Source organism: Vulpes vulpes, chromosome 13 (assembly GCF_048418805.1).
Source record: "Vulpes vulpes isolate BD-2025 chromosome 13, VulVul3, whole genome shotgun sequence".
NCBI classification, from domain to species: Eukaryota; Metazoa; Chordata; class Mammalia; order Carnivora; family Canidae; genus Vulpes; species Vulpes vulpes.
In genome coordinates, this window is record NC_132792.1 from 51,196,254 (window position 1) to 51,216,020 (window position 19,767).

At 41.6% G+C, this 19,767-nt stretch overlaps 1 protein-coding gene and 1 long non-coding RNA gene across 2 annotated transcripts in view; one reads left to right on the top strand and one right to left on the bottom strand.

Annotated features, from left to right (window-relative positions):
• The window catches only part of PAG1 (phosphoprotein membrane anchor with glycosphingolipid microdomains 1), a 141,335-nt gene extending 127,257 nt beyond the window's left edge, over positions 1–14,078 (top strand). Inside the window, exons 8-9 of the mRNA XM_072734425.1 lie at positions 809–868; positions 5,489–14,078. Coding sequence (XP_072590526.1) covers positions 809–868; positions 5,489–5,857 — 429 coding nt within the window. The 3' untranslated portion in view covers positions 5,858–14,078. The remainder of the gene's footprint in view (positions 1–808; positions 869–5,488) is intronic.
• Positions 11,586–19,767, bottom strand: part of LOC140595177 (uncharacterized) — a 64,606-nt gene continuing 56,424 nt past the window's right edge. The window contains exons 2-3 of the long non-coding RNA XR_011996595.1: positions 16,962–17,073; positions 11,586–11,712 (exon numbers count right to left, since the gene is read on the bottom strand). This is a non-coding gene — a long non-coding RNA (uncharacterized lncRNA). The remainder of the gene's footprint in view (positions 11,713–16,961; positions 17,074–19,767) is intronic.

Sequence of the window (19,767 nt, forward strand, 5' to 3'; positions counted from 1 at the left end):
GTGGGATTCGATCCCGGGTCTCCAGGATCGCGCCCTGGGCCAAAGGCAGGCGCCAAACTGCTGTGCCACCCAGGGATCCCTGGGCAGCTTTTTTAGACAACTCTTTTAGGAGGTTCTGCTAATAAAGGGATGGGCTGTTTTGTATTTAGAATCAGAAATAACAGCATGGTTTCACATGGGTGGGAATGATTTCATAGGGAGGGAAAAGCTGATGATCTAAAGAAAATGGGAGAATTGCTGGAGCACGTATTCCTGAGTAGATGTGAGGGGACAGGATTTCATTCATCACCTTAATTAAAGAGGCGCTTAGAAAGTTCTTTGGTGACAGGGAGAAAGGAAAGTTGGTGAAGACAGAGATGGGGGGCAGGGTGGGGTACAAGTTCATGGAGATTTCATCAGTTTTTCTCAAGGTCACCAGCTAAGAGTAAGGATGGGGTGAGGAGGTAGGAAGTGTTGGAGTCTGAGGAGAGAAAAGAAGCTAGGAGGTAGACAGCTAGGAGAGCCAGGACCGGGTATACTAACAAGTGTGGTATGACATGGAGCAGCATTAAGGACTCACTTGAGGGTTGATTTCACCAGTGACTGGAAAGGGCATTGGGTATTTAATACTACTGGGTATTGAAAAACATCACACAAATTTTTAGAAGTGTTTATCCTCAGTTGCTTGACGTAATTTCTTTGTAGAAAAATTTCTTCCCTAAAAATCATTTGAAAACATTTTTATTAGATTATCAAAACATATGCAAAAGAAAGGCTGGATTATTGACTTCAAACTATACCTTCCCTTGGCTTGTGTTTGTTTTAACAGAGATTTAGTTCATTGTCCTACAAGTCCCGGGAAGAGGACCCAACTCTAACAGAAGAAGAGGTGAGTTTTATTGCTTTTTAAATAACTGGAAAGCTCTAAAGTATAGTTTCTCTCCTTGCATAAACGCCTGTCAATGTTACCCTTCTCCAAAAAAGCTAAAATACTCTTCAGCATATGTCTGGAGACCAGGGTTTGGGGATGTTGGCTTTATAATGGCTCAGAGAGAGTAACTGGCAGATGGTAAGATAAGGGGGAGGACAGGATGAACAGGTCACCTAAGTAAAAGAAACTGAGGAAGAAAGAAGCATCAGAAAAAAATAGAGGGGATCCCTGGGTGGCTCAGTGGTTTAGCACCTGCCTTTGGCCCAGGGTGTGATCCTGGAGTCCCGGGATCGAGTCCCACATCAGGCTCCCTGCATGGAGCCTGCTTCTTCCTCTGCCTGTGTCTCTGCCCCTCTCTCTCTCTCTCTCTCTCTCTCTCTCTCTCATGAATAAATAAATAAAATCTTTAAAAAAAAAAATAGAATGAGGAGGAGAGAAAATAGAATGAGAAAAGAGAAATTTAAGTATGAGAGCTTAGTGAGCAGTCAGGAAGTCCACCTTTGAAGGAAATTAATCATGGGTTGGAAAATACAGGAAATTGGAACAGATGGGTGTAGGGAATTTAATCCAGTCTGGGAGATGAAGGGGAAGGTTTCAATGAGGCATTTTGGAGGTAGACAGCAGGTAACTCCAGAAAGTACAAATCAGGCTGGAGCAGCAGTCAGACATAGCAGCCAACTAGGAGGGACTGTATATCCTCCCAAGAACCAGGGCTAGATATTCACTGGTTAACTTTTCACTGAAGCATTAAGTTTATAAAAGCCAGTATATATATTATATAGAACTAGGCTCAAAGAGCTGAACACCTTAATTTATCTAGCTGCATAAAGCTTCCGTCTGGAATTCCTAGCACGGTAAATTTGGTACATGTAGAAAAATGACATACATATGCAGGTACATCCCCTCCTATTATAGCACTTTGCAGAGTATTGAAATATGGAATAGACTACAGTCGCACGCTGGAAGTTCAAAGAGCAGAAGAACTTTCCATAGGTGATGGATGCCCACATGCCTCTGTGTTTCCTGGCCCAGGGAATGGACCTGCCATTTAGTCACCTGGTCACACCAGCCAGAACCCCGGGCATCATCTTTGACACCCCATTTCCTCGCTGTACTCAGATTCCATCAATAGCCATGTCCCCTGAATTCCATCTCAAAAGGGTTTCTTTCACACACCACTCTTTCCATGTCCCCTGTACACCCCCCTCTGCCCCCACCCTCTCTCCCCAGACCATGGCATTGCCCTCCTACCAGGCCCATGGCAGCTCCTTTGCCTTCTTCCAGCCGTCTGGTCCACACTGCACCAGAGCCATCCCACTTGGGACAAGAAAATAGAATATATGAGAGATCTGGAAACCAGTCCTTTAAAATAAGTTGAGACTAAGTAAAATTTTTAATTATTTTTCTTCTAATCTTAGATTGTTAATGGTTTCAGAAAATAGGACCTTGGTATACTGGTCGATTTTTAAGACAGATTAAAGAACTGTGACTCATGTATTCATTTTAGGAAAGTGTTTTAGAAAAAATAATTATGGAAGTCACTTATTTCTGTATTTATGCAATAAATACAATGTTAGTCCAGACTGAAACTGCGATCTGAGTTTTAAGTACTATTATCCCAATTTAACAGAAAGATGGGGGAAGGGGTACTTATAGAAAGAGAAATAGGGAAAAGGTAGAGAGTAATTTATGAGAACATAACAATTTACAGCCTGAATAATAAAAATGAAAGATATAAAAGAAAAATTGTGAAGGTAAATAGCAAGGGGGCTTGAAAGGAACCCATCTACAAAATAGAAATAATAGTTCTAGAAGGCAAATACTCAAACAGAGCATCAGAAGACTTGAGAATCTTTTATATGCATTAAAAATTACATCCTCTGCATGGTTAGGTTGGTGCCCAAAGATAATATCAAGTTTTTAGTTAATGAAGGAGCCTGTAAAACCTAAGTAATTACAAACAGCAGGGATATTGATGGCAGGCAGCATGGGGAAGAGAGTTGAGGAGAAAAGCTGAAGCAGGCCAAGCCCCATTGTTAGAATGTAGGTAAAAAAAAAAAAAAAAGAATGTAGGTAAAGGCGTGTTTGTCCTTGATGCTTCCCTGAAGGTGAAGAGTCCCCTCTTCACTGTCATCTTATGATTTACCCTTTATCATCTGTCCAACATTTTCGGCTTGGACCACCTTTCACATAATAAGTTCTGTATGTTCCTCACCGTGAAAAGCAGACAACTTACCTTAACTCTTCCTAATTCAAAAAAATTACACACCTTCCTTTCAAGAGTAATTTTTCCACTAAAATCTCTAAGATGAGAATGTTAATTTAATATTGATTAGAAGGGTTAGACCCACGTGGCAAGAGTTTCCCAAAGATAAGATTTCTCTGGCTCTAAATCTGTGGATTGTCAAGGCCTGGCAAAACAGAACCACCAGCCTGCAGTGAAAAGTTCTCATGCAAATGACCGGTTAGCATGCAGCAGGCCTGTCTTAAGAAGCGTTTGCGGCCAGCTGGAAACTTCATCCACAGTATGTGAGATATGTGAAAGCAAGAAAATATCTCTCTGCACTTGGGAAGCCAAGCATCTGTCAGGAGGCATGTTCATTTATTTCTTGGGTGTTTGAATAAATCAATCATTATGGCCAAAATAAATATAGGTAATGAAGGATATTTCTACTTATTTCCAACCATGATTTCTAACAATAAAATACCCCCCCAAAAAAATCTTTATCAGTATGTTTAATCTATCATTACCAAAGAAAATTAAATCCCTCTTGATAGTAAAGGTTATATGGGTTGTATTAGCAAGACTGAGTAGGTGTGTCTGGAAAGTAGCCCACTCTTCGAATAGGAAAGAGCACCCTGTAAGTTCATTGTCTGCGAATTTCACTTCTGAGTTGGCTGGTGGCAAATAAGAATGAATTTTTCCCACTGGAAAAAAAAAACTTATCACCTTCTGCAAATGTCTTTTTAACCAGTATTATGCCGAGAAGTTGAAAATTAATGGAAAATGATGCTTTTGCAGATGTATGTGTATTGCCAGTGAGAATCCAGGACCTACTTTTTCAGACCGCTCTGATGCAGAAAGAGTGGATCAAATAGTCTCGTTCAATGGTTCTCACACTTCAGTGCCCATGAAAACCAGCAGAGTACTGTGCCCCACCCCCAGTGTTTCCGATCCAGTGCTTCTGGGATGGGGCCCGAGGACTTACCTTTCCAGTAAATTCCCAGATCCTGCTGCTGCCAGTTTGAAGCCCACATTCTGAGAACCATTCATCTCACATTTGTTTTCTCCCCTTTTTTTCTTAAAGTAGTAGAGCCTTTTTTCAGGTGGAATAGCATTCTGATAATCGAAATCGAATGAAACATGATACTCTAGTCAGGACCTGGAGGCCTCTTGAACTTCCCATCCCTCAGATGACCCAGAGAGAACCTGGATTTCCTGGAGTTATGCCAATATGTCTGGTCTACTTACAAAGTTGAAGCTACCATATATAATTGTTCTCTGGAAGTATGCTCCAGAATTAGTACAGTTAATAAAGAATCCACTTCTGGGTTTATATCTGAAGGAAATGACATCATTTTCTTGAAGACATATCTTCACTCTCATATTCTTTGCAGCATTACTCAACAATGGCCAAGATTGGAAACAAACCAAGTGTCCATCAGCCGATGAATGGATAAAGAATATAAGAGAGATACACTCACACACATTATAAATACACATTTGTGTGTGTGTGTGTATATATATATACACATATATATATACATGTGTATATGCACACGTACACACAATGGAATATTATTCAATCATAAGAAGAAGGAATTTCTGCCTTTTGTAACAACTTGGATAGACCATGAAAGCACTATGCTAAAAGTGAAATAAGACAGAGAAACACAAATACTATATGTTCTCATGTATATGTGGAATCTAAACAACCTAAACTCATAGAAATAGGAAATAGAATGGTGGTTGCCAGCGGTTAGGGAATAAGGGAAATGGGGACATGTTCATCAAAGGGCACAAACTCCCTGCTATAAGCTGAATAAGTTTTGGGGCTCTAATATAGAGCATGGTGACTATAAATAAAGGTAGTATACTATCATACTTGAAAGAGTAGATCTTTTAACAAAAAGATTTTATTTATTTATTCATGAGAGGCAGAGGCACAAGCAGAGGGAGAAGCAGGCTCCCTACAGGGAGCCTGATAGGGACTCAATCCCAAGATCCCGGGATCATGCCCTGAGCCAAAGGCAGACGCTCAACCACTGAGCCACTCACATGCTCCACTGAGTAGATCTTAAATGTTATCACCACACACACACACAATGGTAACTGTAGTAATGGAGGAGTTAACTAACCTTTCTGTTAATCATTTCACAGTATATATATGTATCAAATTACCATGTGATATGTCAATACTATCTCACCAGACCTGGGGGGAAAATTGGCAAAAAAAAAAAAAAGCCTTACAGGGACACACACATGCCTGTAAGTGCTAAATATCTTAACTTGTCAGTCTAAAAGGGGAGGGAGAGGTCAAATTTGAAGCTTATTTACTTCACCTCTTTATTTTCTAGATCTCAGCCATGTATTCATCAGTAAATAAACCTGGACAGTCAGGGAATAAATCAGGACAGACCCTTAAGACACCAGAGTCTGCCTACACCTCCATCCAAAGAGCCACTCAGAGATCCCCCTCTTCCTGTAATGATCTCTATGCTACTGTTAAAGACTTTGAGAAAACCCCAAACAGTGTCAGCACGCTTCCACCAGCAGCGAGACCTGGTGAGGAGCCTGAGCCTGATTATGAAGCAATACAAACTCTAAACAGAGAGGAAGAAAAGGCCACCCCAGAGACCAACGGCCAGCGCGGCCTTTTCCCAAAGGAGAATGACTATGAGAGCATTGGGGACTTGCAGCAAGGCAGGGATATCACCAGGCTCTAGCCGCCCAGAAGGCAACCCCAGATGGCATTCGATCAGCTGCTGGGGGCACTTCTTCTTTGGAAGACAAAAGGCGGTATCAACCCCTACTTCATATGCTGCTCTAGGAATCTGAAGACAATGGAAGACGTGGGGACTGCTTGCCAGGGTTGGAAACAGTGAGGTACGTACCCGACGGCACCCGAGCGTGCCCCTGCTTGCCGGGGGCACTGGCACACCCAAGCACATCTCCCTTCTGCACCCTCACCCTCTGGAAAGATCCCAGCCACCAGTAGTTTCGTCCTGTGCGCAGGGGGAAAGCCAAGATGCAGGGAAGAACTGCACTCATCAAGAACCATGACTCCACCTGCACAGATACTGCCATTCACAAGAGCCAGGTTTTTCATCCTTTCTTCCCCTTTTGGTCTCCGCTCCTCACCTTTAAATGTATGGCTTTCTCCCCCCTTGAAATCTTCTAACTTCTAATGGTTCATTCCAAGAAAATTCTCCCACAAGGCCTGGCCTTTGCCTTCAACTTTGGTGTCTCAAGATGGTAAAAAAAAAAAAAAAGACTGGTTGCTGGTTACCATCAGCTCACCAGTCCTCTTCTGAGAACCACACCTGGAAAAAGGAGCCCTGCAGGTGGATAGGACTGGGGCTGCCCCTCGAGCTTCTTAGGGCTTTATACCTTCTGGTTTGGGCAGTCCACATCAGCAACCTCTCCCAAAGTACTTGAAGTCATTTTTAGATGCTTTATTTTATTTTTCTAGTCAAAAGGTGCCCCCCCACCCCAGTATTGGAAACTCTTCAGAGCCTTTTCAGTATTTTCAACAAATATTGTGGTACTTCTATACTTGTTTTAGCCCAGAGCCCATTCCTCTGAAACAGAGAGCCTTAATCTCTATGTTGGGACACAGACCACATATTTGGACGACAGCCATGGCGTCCGTCTCTGAAGGGCTGTGGACTTGAATGTGTATTTCTGATGATCCCTCTGCCACACCAACAGTGTGAGATTTCATAAGTTAACTTGCTACCCTAAGGTAATCTATCTAAAATCAAAATGTAAACATTTATTTTTGTTATATAAATTTATAAGATGTTTTATGTTTAACGCCTAATTTCTAGAAAGTGCCAGAAAAAAATGTATATTAACTATTTTGATTTTATGTACAATGATTTATACTCTCATTTTGAAAAAACACCATAAAGCACATAAGCTAGATAATTACACATAGTTGTTAATCTGTTTTCTAATCAAGTGTTTAAAATATTGTAGGTTTTTAAAGACTTAACTTTTCAAATGGTACTTGGAGCCCTGGTCAAAGTCATCTAGCTCACTAGAGAATAAGTGGAATGAACATAAATGAGCATTTTCAGTGATTTGTGGTGGGCAATACTGAAATATTTGAAATGGTAAAGAAAAAATAGAAGAATGAAATATGACTAGGGATGACTATATTATTAACCTCATGAAAGTATTATAATTCCATTAAGATTTAGTTACATCTTTAAGAAAATTTATACTGATGGATTCTGCAATCCGGTGCTTGCAAATGCAAATTGCCTATTGAGATTCTTTTCCTCTTCATTTTACAAAAATCAGTGGCTAAAATAACTCCGATTAAGAGTTCGGCCTGGTGTGAATTTTATCATCTCTTTAGATTTTTATAAGGCCAACATTGGGAAATTTGTTCACTTTTCCTGTGAAAAGGACCCTGCTACTACGCAGTGTGGCTATAGAAAGGGACCCTTGCCTACATTGATAGAGGGAAAAAAAGAGGCAATTCTTCTATACTACTGTGATATCCTTGGGTTTTCAGGTCGAATAATCTCACAGTTTTCATCCATTGTGACAAAGGATGCAATTGGGAGGATGAAGCATCTTGAAAATGGTAGGAACCAGCTCACTGGCATGTCTCTTCCATCCCTTGCATTCATGGCTTGATCCTATGACTGCTGAGTAATAACGTTTCTGAAATTGTGAAGTGAGCTTTGTTGGGGTCAGCTGGTTGGTTGTCATTATTTTGCAGTCAGCCTAGCCTCTCCCATGAGGACCTCATGAGCCTAAGCACAATCGTCCTAGATGGTAATAACAGAATACCTTTGGGTGGGGGGAAAGGTTATCAAGAAGGCGCCAAGGTCTTTGCTCATTGAATTCACATCTTTCATAAGCACTAAAACAGTGCTTATGCCTGTGCCTGGTGGCACAGTGCCTGGTGATTTTCACCAGTGCCTGGTGATTTTCATTGCTTGCTTAGTATTGAATTTGACCCAACAATCTCTATACCGTGAGGTTCCTTTAGCACCGGGTGGTCTGTGTCACATCGCATACCTAGTGTTGTGCTTGCTGCAATAACGTCCTTTCCGAGCACCTGACCACTCAAAAGTTTTCTTGTATTTCATAGTGTCTTTACTTATTGCCAGGGAAGTGGGTATGATCTCTAAAGTGTAAAATCATTTCTAGAGAGAAAAGTTCTTTATAAATTACTCATGTCATCCTGAAATTTTGCTATCAGAATTTCCCCCAGAAGTTCTGAAATAAAGGCAATGCAGTATAGCCATAAAATATGCACTGAAATATCTTGATTTGAGAATCTGCACTAAGTTGTGACTTAAAGTATCAAAAGTGTATTTTAAAAGAAACTAGAAGGCCCTCTAGTAGAGATCCTAAAAGAAAAATTAATAGCACAATCCATGAGAGTTGGGGGAGGGAGAAACAGCAAACTTTAGGAGCTGGCTCTGCTCTTTAGACCATTGGGTACCTAACTGAAATATATTTATTGATGCATCATCATGGTTTTGACCTTACAGTACAATATTTCATAAATTGCATCACTTTTACTTTATTTGTTGAAAATCTATGTTAGTCTTTGAGTTGGACAAAAGCCTATAGCTTCTTTTAAAAAGTTTCATGTTCAGCTAAATGTTAGAGTTTAAATGTATGAAACATAATTATAAACACATTTTTACTGTTCAGCTTTGACATCCATATTATGCATTGTTATAATTTAGGTTTGCGAAACTATACAAATAAAGTAAGTTTTAGGAATTTTTTTGTCTTATAAGTCAGAATTATAAATTCATCTTGCCTAAAAGTAGAAACTTTGTTTTTAGTTAGATATTTTGAAAGTTTAGAAGAATTTTTTATGCTGCTTTTACTATTTCTCAAATGCAGTCAGCAGGAAAGTATGACCTTTGTCATACTTTTATGTGAAATGTCTGAGGACATTTTAAATTATAGAAAAAAGTAATTTTTGCAAGTATGTGGGCCACATTTTTTTTTTCTGGTCCTGCACTAAGTTGCATCATTAGGTCTAAAGCTTTTGAAAATACTGCCGTCCTTTATGGGGAAAAGGCTAATTACTGATTTTTCTGCCCTCAAAATCCAAGAGTTAATTCCAATTGAGTGCTAACAACAGGTAGTCAACACAGAGAACTAAAATTTACCTCAAGATGTCACTGTGTCTATTTCTCATATTAGATTCTCATTTTTCTAATTAAAGCATTTATTTAGCCAGTAACAAACTATGTCTGTATATGTGTGTGTGTATACACTATACATTCGTATAGATTTAAATATATACATACACATATATATAAAGTTGTTCTGGTTCTTAATTAGTGATGATACATCCTATTATGTATTTGGAATGTCTACCCTACTAGTGTGATGACCATTGTCATAAAAGCAGAATAAAAAAAAAAAAGTTAGCCAATAGTTTTCCTTTATTTTTTTTAATAGTTTTCCTTTAGTAATTACAAGAAAACCCTCTTAAGTTGCCCTCATGTCATTCTTCTAATTAATAAATTCAGCTTCTAAATTGTGTCCATAATTTCTTAGCTGACAAACAGTGGTGTTTGAAGATTATTTTCTTCTCTGGGTAGCTCATTATGTGCCCAACATGCCAGGAGGAAAGGTAAACAGGTGTCCCTCGCAGGTGCTGTCGAGAAGAGATCTGGCCCGAAAGCAAGCAGGAGCCACGCGGGCCGGGATGGACCCGTGGCCAGGTGACCCCCTCAGCAGGTGGCAGGAGCGGTGGCCTGTCATCACATGGTTGCATTTTAGTTCATTCTCTTTGGAAGCCACAGGAGTTTAGCAGTGACATCGCGTGCCCAACAGAAGGCGGCTCGAGACAGGGACGTGGATGACCTCAGAGCTGCAGCTCGAGACTCAAGTAGGATTTTGTAAAGGAGTAAATGACATTTTTTCCCCCTGGGTTCCTTGTACTAGTCGATGAGACCCTGTGATCTAGTGATGCCATTCTTCGGAAAGTGTCGCCTCCGGCACCTGGCCAGCTTCATCTGGGCTGCTGGAAGCACAGTAGGTACGGATGGTTCTTTCCTGAAAATCTTGACAGGCTTATTGTACTGTGTAATTGGGCAAAGTTAAAGTGTAATGTTGGTGTTAATAAGTGACTGATGTGAAAAATAGGAACATGTGTCTCTAATATCAAACATGGCTTTTTTGGGGGGCAGTGAAATCTATATTCCTCGTCCTGTGGTAGTATTTTCTTGATCTGTGTTGTACCTTTTCTTAAACACATTATTCTTGACAGTGGCATTGGACAAGTTGAACACAATAGAAAGTGCTTGACTTAAAGACATCAGTTGAGAAACTGTGAAATTAGTCTTCGTCTGCAAGTATGAAAGTAAATTTAAAAAACCGTGGTCCAGAAGAGAACAAATATTCATAAGTGTTTTTTTTTTTCCTACTGCTCACTTTTAAGTATGTTTACATCCAGTTTCTGAGAGCTATAAAGTCTGCATTGTTTTCCCAGGTTCTTCTTTATTTAACTAAGAAATCATAGTTCAGATTCCTCTTTATGCCAGATGGAATGAGAAATGTTACAATTTTTGTTAAAAGGGCAATTTTTTAAGGATTCAATTTGGTAATCATGTATCTTATGTATTTAAATTAGATTTTTCTTTGCTCACCACTTATATGCTATGGGTATTTTTTTTAAAAATGTATTATGTTCTGGATGTCTCAGATCACCTTATGTAATGGATTATAAAGGCTGGTAACGGTCATTCCTCAAACCTTCTGTGTATGATATTGGCAACAGTTTTAATGTTGCTACCTTTTAAATATCATGTATTATTAATGCACCTCGTGTTTTCAGGGAAAGCTTGAAATCTAGCTAAACAAATAGGAATTTGCATTTCATCATTCATGCATTTTTTTCCTCATAAAAATACTTTCTCAAAAAAGTGACATATTGTCTCTTAGGTGGTCCCGACCAGTTTCAAAGCTCTCCTCTCGCTCAAAAATAATCCATGACAGTGGCATTTTGCCTCTTCAGTCTCAAAGTCTTTGTTGTGGTCAAACCATCCAATCCACAAAAGAGTGGGAAAGTTGTTTCCAATACTAGGAATTTTTAAACCCTCAAGTCTGAAAATATCTCTTACTGGCTTCAATATCTTCAATTTTCCCCCTTCATTACTCTAGTCCCTCTAAGGAGCAAGCCTAAAGCGTGGGGTCATGAAGCCACTATTTCTTCCAGTCTCACTTTGGTTCCTCCTGCACAGGTGACCTTCCACCACTTTGCATAGCACCACCCCTGTTCCTCTTCCCCACCGGAGCCGCTCTCTGCTATTCATAGGACATCCCAACACATCTTTTCCAATAGGGACACGATCCTCAGATCACAGATCTTGCCTGTCAGCATAGAAGCATGCCCCAACACCACCCCCACCCCACCCCCACCCCACCCCCACCCCCCATGAGCAAACAGCTCTGCCCAACTCACATTTTCCTGTGTCACAGGCTGCCAAGAGATAAGGCCACAGGTCCGCCTAGGGAAGCATTTGTCGTGGGCTTTGCTAAACCATGTTCATTCTTCCCCACATCCTTCATGAGAATGGTGGGCACTCGGCTGTGGGAGAGAATGTCAGAACGTTCTACTGAGGACTCCAGCGCAGTTACAGGAAAATTCGCCCCACACTCTAACTGGGTAAGCTCACTGTACCCCCCACACACACACACACAATATATTGAGACTGCCCGGTGTCTCCTAAGTTCCAGGGCAGTTAAATCCTTGGAATAACCCACCAGTACTTCACTGTAAAGTAGGAGGATGCTGACTCTTTTGAGGAAAAACTCTTTCTTAAAAAATTCATCACTTATAAAATAAGCTGAGTGTGACTTCTTTTAGCCATGGAGCCATTGTCCCCGTTCCCTCAGGAAACAGTGCCTCTGAATTGAATGTTCAAGCATCTAACTGTGGAGTTACCAAAGAATAATTGAATAATTTGGCCATTTGTAAGCAGACTGTCTGACATTTGAAGCAAGAACCCAGATCCCTTTTAAGCACTCGCATAGGTGGATGGGTGATGCAGTGGCTCATGGTCTCACTTTCTATGCAGCTAAGGATCCAAGATGTGTTTAGTTTTTTGGTTTTTTTTTTTAACTTCACTCTCTAAGTCATCATAGTTAATTATTTGGGTGGCTATTCTTGAGTGCAATCCCCCCCCCCCCCGCCCACCAAGATAATAGAACTGGCATTTGCTCATTCTCTTCACACATTTAATTTTCAGCAGTTCACCTAGTGTACCAGTTAGGGACCCTCACTAGGACAGTTAAGGCTAAAAGAAAGACCAGTCCTGGCCCCAGAGCCTACAATCTAACTATACTATCTGGTTTTGTTTTGTTTGCTAAGACCAAAAGCCAAGTCTGTCTCTGAATATTCTTTTGACACATTTTTATCTATTTTTAATGTAAAACCCATAAATGAATCTGACATGGTCTTCATGACTTATCCTCTAGGCCTGCTTGCCTTTATTTATTTATTTTGGAACTTATTTTTTGAATATAGGCTTTTCTTATTATTTCCCAGAGCCATCCTAGAAACGATTCTGATGGGCTACTCCATGACTGCCTCCTGATGTCCTGGAATTTTGGCAGCAGTGTTAGCAGGGCTTACCTCTTAGGGAGAAGCATCTGAAAAATGCCAGATAAGCTGAGTTTTATGTACAAGTCAACAAGCATTTGAGAAATGCTTTATGCCTCAGATTTTGACATTTAATTTTTTTTTCCAAGTACCAGCTACTATTTGATTTGGAGGGGTTGGCGAGCAGGACAGGGATTAGACATAAAATATGAACTAAGTGGCATAGGCAAGACTTCCCACCCCTATGTCTCCATGTGCATGTGTCTCTGGAAAATATATTGTTCCCGCTCCCTGTCTACCACTTTGAGTTGCTTAAGGAGCAAACTGTAAGTGTGTAGAAATGAAAAAGCTGACCTCAAAGACATAAGTTATTTTTAGATATTTTCTTTGTAAACCCAGGAATAAGCCTGGTTTATGAATTGCATAATATGGCTACTACAGCTATAATCTGGAGGTAACTAGATACATCCTTTCAAATATGTTTCCCTTACAAACCTAACTTTGTTGTAACTGGGAAAAGAAACTCCTTGTTAAAAAAAAAAAAAAGCCAACAAAAAGACTTCAGTAAAAGAATGTGGCATCAGTCTATCCTCTGTCCCACAGTGCTTGTTTCTTGCCTATAATATAGTTTTCAACAATTTTTATGGGAGAAAAAAATGCACATTTTTTTCTTGGAAAAGTGAATTGAGGTATTGAATTAAATTCTCTGAGAGGACAACTTAAACAGAAACATGGGATTTAGAGATGAGCTCACAGCTCTGTGGTCACTGTTCCAGCATTGACTTTACTGTGTGACCTTGAACAAATGATTTAACGACTCTGTGCCTCAATTTCTCCATGTACAAAATGGGGATCATGATACCAACCATTGCCTACCTCATATGGATGTTATGGGGACAAATAAGATAATATAAATACAAATGCTTTGATCTCTGGAAGAAAGGTGCTATATAAATTAAAGTTGTGTTGTTTTTAATGATCCAATTATTATGTTTAGGGTTTAAATAATAGCAATACTGTTAGTCATGTTAAGAATAAGTTTCAATTCAACACATAATTACAATTCTCTTCTGTGGCCAAATCTTGATCGTTCATCCAGTAATGGTACGTAAGGAACTGAAATGGGTATTTTTTTCTGTGTGTTTCTGCCCAATAGTATTTCTATTCTTAATGTTCCCAAAAGGCTGGAGTTTAACTTGTAATATCTTATAGTTTACATGTAATGAAACTTATTCAAGCTGTGTACAAAAATATGATTACATGTAAATAGCAGGTACATTGTAATTAAAGGCACTTATCAAATCATCTTTGTTCTTTTTAAATTGCAATAAAAGTCAATTTTATATTATAAATCTTGTTAAAATCCATTTGGTGTTTGGGACTGTCAAGAATGTTACCTTATGTGCCTCGGGGCATACCCAGGGTTTCGGGATTTTAGCAGTCAGTTCCCCATAGTGCAGGAAGGAGCAGGTGCCTGATGACCAGGCTGCAGAGTGTTGTGGTTAGAATCGCAAACTGTAGAAAAGGACCTGAGTTTGAGTCCCAGCTCCACGAGCACTTTGTGGGACTTACCCAGACCCATTTCCACATACAAAGTGAAGGCTAATAGTATAGAACCTACACACAGGGTTGTCTTGGGGATTAAATGAGGTTTGGGGCACGCTACCCAGCACACGCTATAAATCAATGCCAACAGGCCATCCTCACAAGCCTGGGAAATTTTTGACAATGTCTACCCAACACTGGCAGCCACTCTTATGAAGAAATGCAACCAGAGAGCAAATAGTGCCCCAGGCTATGGGGAACCCCACTCACCTGGTGGCTGAGAGAGCGTAACCCCAGCAGCAATTGCAGAGCAAAGAGCATCCTATCAGCGACCCTGGCTGTCCCCTTCCTGACAACTGGAGACTGGCCTTTGGGCCAAAAGGTGAAGCAAGGGTTTTCTTTGGCAAGCTCTGGATTCCTTGATGTCTGTGCCCTTTAACCCTGGATATTCCCAAAGCCACATGGAGCCTGTTACTAGGCCTCCCCCACACGTACAACCTGGCCCTCCTCTCTTGAGCTTTCCACTGCTCCCTCCTTCTGCTCCACCCCACCTGCACAATGCCAGACACCCTGGCCCCATCGCCCCACCTGCACAATGACAGACACCCTGGCCCCATCGCCCCACCTGCACAATGACAAATATCCTGTCCCCAATTTCCACGGGACAGCTCTGTTCCTTCCTAAGGAACCAAGTCCTCCCTGTCACAGGTTACTGTACCCACTGCTCCTAGAACTGTTGGTGATTTAAGGAGCTTGCTGCCCAGCACAGTCTTGAGCCCAAACTTTAATTCTCACTGTGGGCACTGCACACCCGTGAGAGGCTGCTGGGAGCTGGGGGATGAGGGCAGGCACAGGAGGGAACAGACGGCATCCTGCTGCCTACACCTCATCTGCAAATGCTGGCTGTGCCTTCGCAAGGCCCCGCCTGCTTCCCTCCACCCGCCGCCCTGTCCCGGGCTCCCTCTCCACCTGGGCTTTCTTGTGTGGGGTGCAGGACAGTGATGGCAACCTTGGAGCAAAGGCAGGCAGAGCCTGGCCATCTTAGTTTCAAACCCCCGTTTCATTTCTCACCATGTGGGGAGAATTTCCTCCCTTGGAGATAATAGTCCCAACTCAACTCTGTGTGCAAAGGGTTGGAGCTAAAAGGGGCGCCTGGGTGGTGCAGTCAGGTAAGCTCGACTCTTGATTTCAGCCCAGGTCATGATCACAGGGTTGTGACTCTTGATTTCAGCCCAGGTCATGACCACAGGGTTGTGAGACGGAGCCCCTCCCCTCACCCCCCTCGCTGGACTTATGCGCTAGGCAGGGAGTCTGCTGGAGATTCTCTTCCCCACCCATGCATGCTCGCTCACTCTCCCTCTCTTTCTCTCTAAAAACAAAACAAAAAAACAACAAAAAACAAAAATTTGTTCTGAGTCCCTGGATTTCCCACCAGGGCTACCTGAGGAAATGGAAGTTCCAGAGCTCAGCAGTCTGGTAGAGTTCCCATCACCTGTGGAATAGACTGGCCTCAGCAACTCTGTCTCAGATATGCTGCCAATTCTAGGACCAACTCATAGAACATATTTAACAAGTATTCATTATGGGAAGTGGAGAATTCTGAGGCCCTAGTTAAGGTGAGCAAGACATACTGTACCCTTTTTTGTCTTTTTTTTTTAAGAGTTTATTTATTCATGGGAGACACAGAGGCAGAGGCAGACACAGGCAGAGGGAGAATGCAGGCTCCCTGCAAGGATCCCGATGTAGGACTCCATCCCAGGTCCCCAGGATCATACCCTGGGCTGAAGGGAGGCGCTCAACCACTGAGCCACCCAGGTGGCCGTTGTCATTGTTTAAAAAAAAAAAAAAAATGGTTCATCGGTCCATCTGTCTACTTCTATAAATACAATCTGCACTATGTTTCTTTTTATTTTTGTTAGTGACCCAGGACCTTCCTGTTCCTTTAAGGTCACCATTACGAATATTTGCTCTTATCCTAGACAATTCTTAAAATCTCAAAGCTGTCCTTTGGGTGCTCTAAAGCCAACTGTCTACCAGGCATCACATGTTCCCAAGATTTCTCCATCTGTATGCCCTGATGTCATCTCAAAATGTGATCATCCTGGAGCAGAAGGCATCTTTCCCAGCTGCCTTATTCGCCCTTAGGGGCACATTTTAGCTTTGAAGTGACCCCATAGCATATAGCACAGTTTTCCGCACACAGCAAGCACAAAATAAATGTTTGATCTGACTTGAATTCTCACACTTCTCTATCAACCATAGTCCAATGAGCCTCTCTGCAAATCTAACTTTCTGAAAAGGTGGCAGAGTGACAAAGTAGGGTGACCTCCAAGGGGGACTGGCCCGAGAAAGCAGTGGCCAGGAGAGGACGAGAAACATCTGACATGTAGATGAGCAGCATTACAAGCTAGCAGAATTATCTTCTAAAGCAGACAAGTCATTCAAAGCAAATTGCTTTAAATGCCCAGGCCCAAGATTTAAAAAAAAAAAAAAAAAAAAAAAAAGTGCAACCTCAAAGAAAACAAGTTAAAGGGAAAACAAAAGAACCCAGGGGAAAAACCATTCTCTATGACTCATTCAGAAAATATTTACTGAGCACTTATTATGTGCCACCAGCTGCCAAAACATAGTGACAATCAAAAAACAACTCCTGCCTGGCAGGAGCTCACCTTGATGGCCTCAGCACTTACCTTGAAATGCCCACATACACATTTAAATTCTCCAGGTGCTCCTAACTGGATACCTTAGCCAGTTGTACCAAGTCTCTGGAGATCTGTTCCAGATGCAGGGGTCCAGAAATGCCTCTGTGAACAGGTTACAGCTCAGATGAGAACAAAAAAAATAATAATTAAAATATAAAATAATAAAATAAAATAAATAAAATAAGCCAGAGAAAAAGCCTTCCAGGCACTGACCACAGCCACTGCCAAGACTCCAAGCCAAACAAACCCAGCTGTCCTCCCAGAGGTCAACATAAATCCATACAGCCTGCCAGGCCTCCTGGATTTCTCTCTCCCCCTCATTCTTGCCCTTGTCCCGCCAGTTCCCATCCTAAATTTCTCTGATACCTTGAACCAAACATTCATACACTCAGCAGAATAATCCTTCTCAAAACAAGCCTGTTTTGGTCAGAAGAAAATGACAGACTACCTCATAAAGTCATTATTAAGAACCTACTGTTTCTTAGGCACTATTCTAGATTCTGAGGATACAGCACTATATAAAACAGGCAAGGCCTGCTGTTCCGATGAAGCTTACCTTTCAGTGGGAGAAGAAAAGAAATGATTTAGCCAAACAAATTTCAGATCACAGATATGATGAAGAAAATAAACAAGGTGGAATAAAAAAAGTTAAATGGTGATGAAATAGCGCCTGGGTTTGGGGGGGGGAGGGGAGGGGGAGGGGATGATATGTTTTCTATTGGGTGGTCAGGGAAGGCCTGAATGACCTGAGCAGCCATATAATACTTGGGGGAGGAGAACATTCCAGGAGGAGAAAAGAGCAAGTGCCAGGGTAGGTAAAGAGGCTGGTATGTTCCAGGATCACAAAGGAGGCAAGGGCGGCAACAGCACAGCAGTGGAGAGTAATGAAAAGGGATTTCTGGAAAGCAGGTGGGGGCCCGATCATCTACAGCAAAGTAGATTAAGATCAATTGTACTGTGGTTCTAGGAGCAAAGAGAAACCACTGAAAAAGTATAAACAAGGACTCAGTGAAAATTAGTTTTCCATATGAAAAATAACAGGACCTTGGATTCCCAACTTACACCATAAATGAAAATCAATTTCAGGGGCACCTGGATGGCTCAGTCGGTTAAGCATCTGCCTTTGGCTTAGATCATGATCCCAGGGTCCTGGGATGGAGCCCCATGTTAGGGGATCAGCTCAGCAGGGAACCTGCTTCCCCTCTGCCCCTCCCCCTACATGTGTGCATGCTCTCTCTCTCTCTGTCAGATAAATAAATAAAATCTTTTAACAAATAAAATAAATTTCAGATTGATTAGAGATAAAAACAGAGTAGTACAAACTTGCAACTTATCACATGTAATTCTACATCCACTTCATTGTATTGGTCTATTTAATCTCCAAAACAACCCCATGAGTTAAATACCTTTAAATATTCTTATTTGCACAAATTATCAAACTAAAGCACAGGATAGTAAACGAAGTTAGTTGCCCAGCTGTTAGCGGCCGAGATGGAATCTGAATTCAGGTCGCTGCATTGTAAGCCTGAGTTTTGTTTTGTTTTTTAAAGATGTTATTTATTTATTTGAAAGAGGGAGCATGAGCAAGGGGGAGAGAGAGAAGCAGGCTCCCCACTAAGCAGGGAGCCGGATGTGAGGCTCGATCCTAGGACCCTGGGATCATGACCTGAGATGCTTAACGGACTGAGCCACCAGGCACCCCTAGGTCCCTGGGATCGTGCCTGAGATGCTTAACGGACTGAGCCACCCAGGTGCCCCTAGGCCTGAGTACTTAATCATCATTGTGTTCCGGGAGATTTTATTATGGTTTAGAACCAAAGGATGTCTTGAGCAATGCACAAAAAGCACAAATCATAAAGAAATATGGATATATTTGACTTCATACGTTTACACAATTTCTTTATAAAAATTTAAACATATGCATCAGGGTAAGAAGCAACACGTAAGGACACTAGTATGTTTTGTTCACTGCCACAACCTCATTCACCTCCAAGTGTGTTTGCACATAGTAGGAGCTCAGTAAACAGACGTGCAAAGGATGGATGACGGACGGGTGGAGGTTTATGTGGGGACGACGTACCAGGCTCTAGGCTATGTGCTGCCAACACAAATGTGAGTCGGACAGATGTCCCTCTGTCCCCTTGGGCACCCAAACTTCTGGGTGATACAGGTGACATCTGCAGGGCCAATGGCAGACTGAGAGGCTTCAGGCAGAGCCACTTGGAGTTCGAACTAGAGGCTGCTAAGACCTGAGGCCAGAGACCAGTTTGGATGTGATAAGGGCTTGACCAGGGCAGAGGGAATAGGAAAAAGATGCTAATTCGACATAAGTAAATAGTAGAACAGAAGGGATCTGGCAACTGATAAGACGTAGGGGATTAGAGGCCCGGAGATGAAAAGGTGACTCTTGGGTTTCTGGATAGATGATAATATTGATGAACTACAAATAGAGAAGGAGAGGGAATAAAGCAGGGTAAATAAGGATTTTGGTTTGAGCTTAGACTATCTGCCTCTCCATTTCCACAAAGGTCATATAATATTCGCCCATTTCCTATTGGTTTCATACTTATTCAATAATCCTGCTTTGAGCTTCTTGGTGAAGTTTACTATATAATATCATGTACCAAGCTAGGAGGGTAGAGGGAGGAAGGAGATGTAAACTCTCCACTTATACCGAATTGGAAAACTATGGAGTTTCCACTGGACCATGATTAACCAGACGTGAGCCAAATCGGTGGGTCCTTCCACATGGGAATTCGCTGCAAACCCATAGCTACCTTCACACACTTCGTTT